At 41.5% G+C, this 10,721-nt stretch overlaps 1 protein-coding gene across 1 annotated transcript in view; it reads right to left on the bottom strand.

Moving 5' to 3' along the window:
• Window positions 1-654: 654 nt before the first annotated feature.
• Window positions 655-10,721, bottom strand: part of LOC310782346 (outer kinetochore KNL1 complex subunit KNL1-like) — a gene marked incomplete at its 5' end in the record, with an annotated part of 25,333 nt that continues 15,266 nt past the window's right edge. Inside the window, 10 exons of the mRNA XM_083643011.1 lie at window positions 655-961; window positions 5,912-6,037; window positions 6,147-6,268; window positions 6,387-6,496; window positions 7,277-7,351; window positions 8,071-8,171; window positions 8,454-8,558; window positions 8,676-8,715; window positions 8,794-8,859; window positions 10,559-10,646. Of these exons, the coding sequence (XP_083499137.1) occupies window positions 865-961; window positions 5,912-6,037; window positions 6,147-6,268; window positions 6,387-6,496; window positions 7,277-7,351; window positions 8,071-8,171; window positions 8,454-8,558; window positions 8,676-8,715; window positions 8,794-8,859; window positions 10,559-10,646 (930 nt within the window). The 3' untranslated portion in view covers window positions 655-864. The remainder of the gene's footprint in view (window positions 962-5,911; window positions 6,038-6,146; window positions 6,269-6,386; window positions 6,497-7,276; window positions 7,352-8,070; window positions 8,172-8,453; window positions 8,559-8,675; window positions 8,716-8,793; window positions 8,860-10,558; window positions 10,647-10,721) is intronic.

Here is a 10,721-nt window from a genome sequence, read left to right as displayed (position 1 = left end):
CTCCTGCCAGGTTACAGCGAATGTTACTTCAGCTACAGCGTTCCGTTATGATTTAAATGTCACCTACACGCCAGGTAGAGCTGCTGATCGCAGACACACTCTCACGTGCTGTCATACATGAACACACAGAAGTGGATGATGGTGAATAATTATTTTTCATAAAAAAGGGAACGTATTTATTTTCATGGCTTTGGTGGAATGCCACTGTAGAAAATACTGTTGTGGAATGCTTGAACCAATTTTTCTCGTGTTTTACTTTGACATAACAGATTGAAATATTCATAACTTTTGATCTGAGAGAGCTGTCAGTCATACAAAGAGAGATATATATATAGGGTAGTAATTTCAGTAGTCTTAGTAAAGTCAACAAATCACATTCCAGGACAAGACTATGTGGATGTTAATTATCACAAAGGCGAGATTTAACATGTGAAACACTCTCATAACATTAGAGTACAAGCAGGACTCTTATTTTGAAATACCTTACTCAAAGCAATACCGTTCTGCTATAAAACTTATATTACCCCCTTGTGAAATCTGAAATAATTGAATGAGTGCTGATTAGTGATATGTAGTTATTGCTATTAATGCGTTATAAAACATTTATTTTTAAAACGCTAAAATGAGAAAATGTCAAAGGAAATGACAAAAGAGTAGGAACAATGCTTTTATTTCAAATTTAGAACATAAGAAAAGTGATTTAAACAGGACAAAAACCAGCAGAAGCCTTACTAAACAACCTGCCCTTGAGGGACAATAACGTTCAAACTCAAAAAGATGAAGAAGAAACAATAACAAAGTAATAATAGGAACATAGAACATAACGATGACCCCAAATGTGGCAGGAGTAGCTTGAGGACCATCTCAGACAAGGAGAACTTCATGGATCCTCTCAACAATGGTGGTGAAGTACTTTCTGGCTGGAGTGACCGCTGAAAATACTTCCTCAATCTGCTGGAGCCTGTAAACACATGAACATTATCTACCATTAAGTCACATCCAAATTGTGGCAGGTTCTGTTTCGGCACCGGGCCCAAGGAGTCCTGCACCAAGGAGTCGTGCACCAGGGAAACGAGTGTGCTCGTCCACCAGGCAGTACAGCAGAAGTCACACAAGATACTAATGCCTTCATCGGTTCTGCTTATCGGGCCGATTCTTTATCGATTCTTGATCTAAATCAATTTAATTTGTGGGGGAAAAAATAGGCCTCCACGGGTTTTCAGCATCAACGCAGCTGCTTCATCATTTTCTCTCGAGTCTGAACACAGTGTAGAATGTCTGCCTAACAACATGTGATCATGTTAAAATAAATGACAATGCTCCTTTTCTTAAAGGATATATAACATATTTCAACCTTTGACTGTTACTCTAAGGCCTACAAAATAACCCTTCAGCCGGAAGCAGAACTCGCCATCTTCAGCTGTGCAACAGTCTCTGACACAGGGGACAACTGTTGCAAAAAAACTAATTCTGAAGGAATAGAAGTCCTCCTCTTCACCTTCTTTCCAACTGTGGCTGACGGACATGTAATGACCTCTGGAGAGACTTGCGTAGGTTCCTGAGGACCAACTCACTGACAAAGTTTTCGACCATTTGGGACCCGTTTCTAGCCTACCTGGATGAGGTTAGGGGTGACTGGTGACTCGCCTGGCTGGTTTCTCATGGGCCCCTTGCATGGGATCCCATGCACAACATCTCTCGCAAGCACATAAGCACCTTATGCCAGTGGTTCTCAAATGGGGGTCCGTGGCACTTTGCCAGGGGGTCCGCGAAAAATTTTCAGGAAAATAATAAATAATAAATAAATAAATTCAGTGTCTCTCTCTTGATGCCCAAAAAGAATTTCTCCCAAGGGAGACAATAAAGGCTTATTCAATTCAATTATTCAATTCAAAATAAAAAATAAAAACCTTTGTTGTTGCAAAAGCTTCATAGTTCAACAAAAATATTTTATGCTTTAAATTTAAAATGGTTCATGGATTACATTCTAATCTAACAAACCTATCAATTTAAAAGTCAAGCACGTTACCGTGGAAACAATTAAGCTTAGCCCAAAATCACAAATCCGAATGAGGGGGTGCCCGGTATATTTTCTATCTTGTAACGGGTCCTTGTAGTGATGCGCGGGTCAGGGTTTTCTAACGCCTGCACCAACCCAACCAGTCATTGGAGCCAGACCGCACCGCCCGGCCCCTTAAAATATCTGAAAATGCCGAACCGAATGTGTCCGGACTCACGCTGAGCGCAGCAGCGCTCTCCAAGGTGTCCAAACTCTGTCTCTCTCCTCCCCCTCGCTTTCACACAGACACACATGCGTGCCGGTGCGTGACAACAGTTTTACTGCTCTGGATGCGTTGCGCGGCTGCTTTCATGTCGTTGAGTTCTTTCTGTTCATCGGCATTACAAACTCAGCTATTATCTGCAATCCTTCCAAAATGTTTGTTTTGAGAGCACATAGACTACCTCATTTGAAGCGTTTCTTTACTCCAACATGTAGGCTATAGAGTGCAGCAGGTGCACTGCAGACGGCTTTAGACTCGCTGCCTGATTCTTTTAATTACCTCATGCGCTCTCAATTGGTCATGTAGCCTACTCACGTTGCAGTAAAGTTGACAAATAGATCACAGTTGAGTCCACACAGAAAATATGCGGTGGCATTCATTTTATGGACACTTCAAATAATTACAGCAAATAATCCTTCTAAAATGTTTGTTTGGAGAGCACATAGGCTAACTCGTTTGAAGCGTTTCTTTACTCCACCATGTAAGCTATAGAGTAGGGGTGGGCAACATTTTTTTCCAGAGGGCCATACTGACATACATCAAATACGTGAAAGGCCACACATTGGCGATCATACCTGCCAACACCTGATTTTCACGGGAGTCTCCCTATTTTTAACCCTTTCTCCCGCTGTTGATTGGTAATTTCTCGTTAATCTCAATATAATAGTGATACAAATCCAATGGCTGTAGCAGATGAGATTTATTAACATAATTCTGCCTTTTATTGAGTTTTTGGGGGTTGTTGTGTTTTTCTTTGAGGACCGGGGCCGGATTGAGATGGTCCAGGGGCCAGGTCAGGCCCTGGGGCCGCATTTTGCCCATGTAGGCTATAGAGTGCAGCAGGTGCACTGCTGTAGTCGGCTTCAGACTCGCTGTCTGATTGTGTGTAGGCTACGCGTGTGAGAGAGTTCAAGTCTTAATAAAGGGTTACTCTGCGTGTTTCACTGCTCTAAATTTAATAATGTTGCTTTGTCACGTTCTCCTGCCCTGCCCGCCATATTTTCATAATTTGCCAACCTAGACCGCCTGCGGGGCGGGCCAGCCCACGGGACCCGGTGGGTTCTGGGTGACCCGTGCATCACTAGGTCCTTGGCTAAAAAACATTTGAGAACCTCTGCCTTATGCGGCTGGTAATCATGTTATGTTGAATGTTGATAATATTATGTATGTTTTCTTTTCCTGTGTCTGAGCATGTTTGTTTCTTACATTGGGCACTCTGGCCCCTAAAGGCCTAAATGAGGAATTAGATATCAGACCTTTTTTGTAGAGGGTGGGGGGCCTCCTTCAGCGAGCTTACATTGTTTACATTGTCAGAACCTAACTGTAGCACCTCGCCTTTCTCTGATGTGCAGTGTGCTGTCTCTGATGTGCAGTGTGCTGTCTCTGATGTGCAGTGTGCTGTCTCTGAAGTGGGTCTATTCCTATATATTGATCCCTATATTTTAACTTGAATTATACATTTTGTAAAATAGATGGATGCCTCCAACACTTGAGGAAAGTATGTGAGCTTTTGTAGTAGGGCCCTTTTTTGGGGACTAGAAACTATTTAGTAAATGTATTACATTATACTGTCTACTATTCTAGTACTCTTTCTATACATATATGTTTAGCTTACCTTTATGCTTCACATATGCTGTATTTATTTGCCTTTATATGTAATTTTCTAAATTTACCTGAATGATTATTGAATTACTCTTGATTGTTGAATCACTCACACCTGGTGAACTATGTCACATGGTGTATTGTTGTATGGGTATTTAAAGATGGCGTGTCTCTGTTACATCAGAAAGCGTCTGAGGAAGAGCCTGTGTGCCTCGAAACGTCACGCTGAAATCAAATAAACCTTCAAACGGGAGCTCCAAAGGTGTGCGGATCACTTCTTTTTCACTGTTTGTCTTGTCTGTGCATTGTTGACAGATGTTACAGCAGCAGTTGTCGTCTTTCTTTGTGAAATGAAGCCAGGCTGTGGACCGTTTCCTCCTCACCACCATGACTCCTTGCAAGTTTCCAGCAGCGGCGACACAGAGTAGTTTGACGCATGAGTTTGTGCAACTGTCAGACAGACATGCCGGCATCGATAAAATGTATAACCTCGGAGGGGTACGATTCAGAGTAATTGGACAATTTGGAACTGGTTCTAAAAACGGTTCCGGTTCTCGATTCCCATCCCTACACAAGCATCAACCAACTGGAGGCTGGTGAGCTGTGCAACATAAGGAACCAGCTAGGTGGTTTTCTAACTGTAGTGGTGGTCAACACTGAATTTAGTTCAGTAATTCTCATCAACGTAGTTTCCCTCACTCCAATCACGCATACCCCGAACCTGGTCCTGAAAATCATTGTTGGATTTTAACAGCCTGAATGTTACTTTGTTCTGTAGGAGTTAATAACCGATAATCAATAGTTGAGGAATGAATTCGATCACATGGAATTTTTATCGATTATTGTTTTTTTGTGGACTAGGTTTGGGTGGAATTCGTTCCTCCTCGCCCCACTCCATTGCACAGCCGTCTAACGTGAGGTGGAGCTGAATATAGTCTCTAGTTTTCTGGCTGGGCAGGGGCCTTTGTGCCAACAAAACAGTTTTAAACATGGGGAATTCACACCGGCATGCGCTGGGAACACAACGCACCCAGCGGTCTGCAGACCTCAGTGAGGCAGTTATAACTATGACACTTCGTACACTTCTCTCCTAATTTTCAACAAAGTGTGAGTAACGGTACACGTGTTTAAGTTAATTCAAGTCGTTTTATTTGTTTATAACGTTATGAACTATAGAGTAGCAGCAGTCAGCATGGACTCAGCTAGCCTTTAGCTGCCAACGCCCATCAATTCACACACATCTCGTGGCAAATAACGCTAATAATATCAACGTGTCGGACAGAGCAACTGCCTGGATGGAACTCGACCATCAGGACAGATGAGGTTTTTGTCACAAGTTTATAAGCCTGGAAGCCGCGGCCGGTGAGCTGAGTCCTACTTTCAAAATGTGAGTACAGTAGCCTAGGTTACATCATGTAACATGTTTGTTTACCTGGCCACAGCACTAGTGTCTGATATTCTTACTACACAGTGGCATCGCCATTATAGCTGGCCGGGAACGCGCAACGTTATTACCAGACCAGAGTAAAAAAAAATATATATGATTATTATTATGCCATGACAATCGATAATTGATCGTTAATTTTCCTGAATTTCGATTATGGAAAATGATTCAAAATGCCCATCCCTAAGTAGGAGTCATACTTACTAGGGATGCACCGATGTGAAAGTTTTGGCCGATACGATATTAACATTGCTGGTATGGCCGATAACCGATATTTACAGATGTCGATATGATCTGTATAAAAACACATTTCTATGATAATTGAAAAAAGAAAAATACTGAAAAACACATGTAAACACTGAATTTAAAAAAGCTATGCATGCATTTCTTTATTTCCAAAACATTTGGAAAAGCCCATAAATCAGGTTTATCACAATGTTTCCTCTCAATGGGAACATTTTGGCTGATACCGATAACTGATATTAACATTGCCACATCGGAACGATGCCGATATGTAAAAAAAATACTAACATCTGCCGATACCGATATGATTGCTGATATATCGTGCATCCCTAATACTTACGTTGTGTTTCCGATCCGATCGTTGAAGTTCTCCACTTGAAGGACACACCTGGGGTAGGTCCAAGTGAAGGCCACGGAAAACTCAAACACGCGGAGTGCCTTGAGACTGTTGAAGACGATGTGGATTCTATAGGACGACAAGAGGATATTATATAATGTGGCTGGGTTTTTCCAAACTTGATGTCACCTGCTGTGTATGATCACAGCAGCTAAATCTTGTGAGGAACGAGTCTCACTGCGTGTCCACATAGCTGAGGTCCAGGATAGCCAGCTTCATAGAGCCAAACATCTTCAGCAGGCACAGCTCGTCTCCCAGCTGACGACAGCGACTCACCACCAGGCCCACGTCATGCAGTAGCTGGACACAACAGGAGAGAGAACAGCTCAATGCAACGCTTTGGTACATTGTCCCCATGTTTAGAAATGGCCTGCTGCTGCTGCTATGAACTTCTATTATTTCCACCCGAAGTGTGTACCTTTGGAACAAATTTCCTCGTTGGATATTTCTCCACCCAAGCGGTTTGTCCCTCGATGTACTGGGACAGCAGTTTGTGGACAAGGTGGGCGTGGGTCGGTGGCTTGTCATCTATTTATTTAAAAACAAAACAAAATGCAAAATTTTCACAAACTAAAATAAGATTCTCTGCAGGGTGGGAATGTTGTCATTTTAGGGACAAGGCCATCTGGCCTTCAGCATCGTGTTTTTTTTTAGGGCACAAAGGCCATTGCTCTATTGACATCGTGAAGAGAGATTTTTCTGAAATGTGTGTTAAAATGAGCCAATTACACATCCTTTGCATAGGGCAGGCTACATAAAACTACATGGTGCTTTTAAAGCAACCGACAGTAGCAGGCTGGTAGCAGGGCACTGCCAAGGTGGCCTTAGGGATCTCAGGGCATCACGCATCACGGCCAGTGGGAGGGGCAACAGCAGCCATGGCCTCCATGTAATTCCCACCCTGATTCTCTCCCTTCTCGTTTTTATAGATTTTCATATTCCCACTGAAGACAGAGGCCTGCTACACCTGGCATGTAACCACACTGTTGAGATATGATTTGGCTGCCTTACATTTGCATCCCATATTAAAATGGACCTGGTATAAACAATATCAGATATTAAAATGCACCTGGTATAAACATTAATATCAGAAATTAAAATGCACCTGGTATAAACATTATTAACATTAACAGATGTTTTTGTCAGGTGACAGGAGGAGAAACAGAGATGAGTCCGATTTTGAACCTACACATCCCAACACACAAAATACACTTAAGCACATGGAAGCCAGAAAAGCCAGAAGATGAGAATGTATCTCGCACAATGCCATGGACATAAAATGGTACTTTTTTGTTTTCTTCTTCTCACCAAAGTCACCATTCAGGTCAAGTCTGAAAGTGATGTCTGATATTTTCTGTTCAGACGCATCAGCAGCATCATATCCTTAAAAAACATAGAAAAGTCACTAAGTTATTTGGACTAAACTTTAACAGTGTATATGCAGGAATCCTGAAGTTAAATTCAATACCTTTTAAAAACGTTTTCAAGACCTCAACGCCACTTTCGTCACATCAGCGATAGACGTGTAGATCACAAGTTTCATCACGATACAATATTATATAGATTCTTTGGACGACGATATGATATTTGCTGATATCACAAAATCTGCCACGATACGATATTGATTCAATCCAGAGGTCTGCGATGGATATGAGACGATATCATATGCCCATTTAACACCATCAGCACAATAGCTACAAAATTGTATACCTCTGCAATGGTGATTAAGACTTTTTAATACTTTTTAAGGGCCTTAATTTCCCCTAAAATTATTTATCAACTTTTAATACTTTTCAAGATGTGGATACCCTGTTTAAAATAAAATAAAGAAGCACAGTCTCTGGCTAGTACACAATGTACAAACTGCTGCCTTGACATCACTGATTGAGGTGTGGTCAGAAGCAGTTAATTAAAAGTTTCAGATCATAGAAAGCAATATTATGGCACAACTATTTTCTGTGCCTAGAAAGATACACGACTTATTTGAAAAAATAAGAGTGTCCATTAATTACAAGATTAATGCTAATCACTACATAGAACGCAGGTTAACAAGTTATTTAGTGTTGACTTGCCGTTTGCTGGAGATGAGATGACAAACTTACCAGCACATTCCTCAAACACCAACTTTAGATGCAAGGACTCATGGAGAAAGGTGAAGACTTCCCAGTTGTCCATCTTCTCCCCAACCTTCCATTCATTGACACTGAAGTGAAGGATTTGCAAAAGGACAATTAGTAAAGACAAAAGCTCAAAAGAAAGGTGCACAGAGTAATGGGTTTTGTTTGAGGTCAAAGACGAAGAAGGTAGGCTAAATGTTTTGAGAAAAAGTTATATAAACGGTTATAAGATAATATAAGATCAGTTAATATACGGTTACAAGATAATATAAGATCAGTTAATATACGGTTATAAGATAATATAAGATCAGTTAACATGCGGTTATAGCGTTGTGAGATTTGAAAATCCATTAAATCAAACAACTGACTAATGCAGCATGTCGATGTGGCTCTCAAGATCCTGAATTTCAGTTCTGAGCTTTTCCGATTTGTCCAAATTGTCCTTCTGCTGCATCTGCAGTTCAGACACCTGTCTGTGGAAAGAATGACAAGAAACTTTACATATAGTGAATTTGTTCATGTACATTTCTCTTCAACTTTACATGAAAGGATAATGTCTGAAGTTATGACCAATGATATTATCAACTTACCTTTCATTATCAGCCAACACCTGAGTGACCTTCTCCAAGGCTGTTGAAAAACAACTCATTAATTTATGGAATTTAAGAAGTATTTAAAGCAAAGACATCAAATGGTATCAAAATGTACCTAGCTGTGTGGATTTCAAAGTTGGTGGATTGTCGTCTAAACCTGTGCCTTCAACTGCAGCGAGTTCTAGGGGGGGGAAGAACCAGGGTGTTACTCGTACATTTAAAGACCCCCCTGAAGAAGACACAGGGTGTTACTCGTACATTTAAAGACCCCCCTGAAGAAGACACAGGGTGTTACTCGTACATTTAAAGACCCCCTGAAGAAGACACAGGGTGTTACTCGTACATTTAAAGACCCCCCTGAAGAAGACACAGGGTGTTACTCGTACATTTAAAGACCCCCCTGAAGAAGACACAGGGTGTTACTCGTACATTTAAAGACCCCCCTGAAGAAGACACAGGGTGTTACTCGTACATTTAAAGACCCCCCTGAAGAAGACACAGGGTGTTACTCGTACATTTAAAGACCCCCCTGAAGAAGACACAGGGTGTTACTCGTACATTTAAAGACCCCCTGAAGAAGACACAGGGTGTTAATCGTACATTTAAAGACCCCCCTGAAGAAGACACAGGGTGTTACTCGTACATTTAAAGACCCCCCTGAAGAAGACACAGGGTGTTACTCGTACATTTAAAGACCCCCCTGAAGAAGACACAGGGTGTTACTCGTACATTTAAAGACCCCCCTGAAGAAGACACAGGGTGTTACTCGTACATTTAAAGACCCCCCTGAAGAAGACACAGGGTGTTACTCGTACATTTAAAGACCCCCCTGAAGAAGACACAGGGTGTTACTCGTACATTTAAAGACCCCCTGAAGAAGACACAGGGTGTTACTCGTACATTTAAAGACCCCCCTGAAGAAGACACAGGGTGTTACTCGTACATTTAAAGACCCCCCTGAAGAAGACACAGGGTGTTACTCGTACATTTAAAGACCCCCCTGAAGAAGACACAGGGTGTTACTCGTACATTTAAAGACCCCCTGAAGAAGACACAGGGTGTTACTCGTACATTTAAAGACCCCCCTGAGGCCAAAAATGTGTTCTTGTTCCTTCAGTTGGATGTTTGAGCTTCACTGTGTGCAGTGTGACATTCGAAGGCCGTTTTCATAATAGTCTGCTGAAAGTGGAAAGTTTCTCTGAGCTCACTGAAAAGGCCATTGTCAACTAGCATCATTCATGACATCACAAATAGTGGAGTCAATCCCTGTCCAGTATTCAGCAGTTAAAGCCCTTGGGCCATATCTTACACCAAAGTGCAAGTCTGCTAGTTTCTAACACTCAAAATCTCCCTTTTTGTCTTTAATGACCACTGGTCGGTCAGGACATCAAAGGACGTGTTTCAGCGAGTCAGTGGTGATATAAAAAAAAAGAAAAAAAAAAAAGTGCTAGAAACCAGCAAAGACTTTCCCTTGCACTTGGGCGTGAGATATGGCCCCTTGTTTGTATGCTGTGATTGGCTAGTTATGTTCTAGATCAGTGGTTCTCAACCTTTATACCAAGTACCACCTCAGAAATGACCACCATATTAAAGTATGAGAGGGAGGGAGTCCCGCATACCACCAGTGGTACCCGTACCGAACCTGAGAACCACTGTTCTAGATAACCCTGATTGGTTGCTTTTGATTTTTTAATGAGGCAGAAGGAGGTGAAGTAATTTTATCGATTAGATCATTTACCCTTTTTTGGTGGGAAAAAGCCATATTTGATATACATCTTAAACCCTGACTTTAAGGAGTCTTTAAACAAATGGCACACAATAGCTGGTATCATAAGCAGGACAATAGCTGGCATCATAAGCAGGACAGCCTCGTCACATACCGGCTTCCAATTCACCAATACAGTCATCCAGGCTTTTCAAAATCTCATCAGCCACTTGAATCTTTCCTCTCAACTTGAGATTTTCCTCCTGAGAAGATGGAAAATGTCACAATTATATTCTAAGTCTTAAATAAGGTCTCCAACATAGTAATTCAGTGTGTCA

The sequence above is a fragment of the Poromitra crassiceps genome (genome assembly GCF_964638095.1).
Source record: "Poromitra crassiceps genome assembly, chromosome: 9".
Taxonomy (NCBI): domain Eukaryota; kingdom Metazoa; phylum Chordata; class Actinopteri; order Beryciformes; family Melamphaidae; genus Poromitra; species Poromitra crassiceps.
This window is presented reverse-complemented; position numbering and strand designations above follow the sequence as displayed.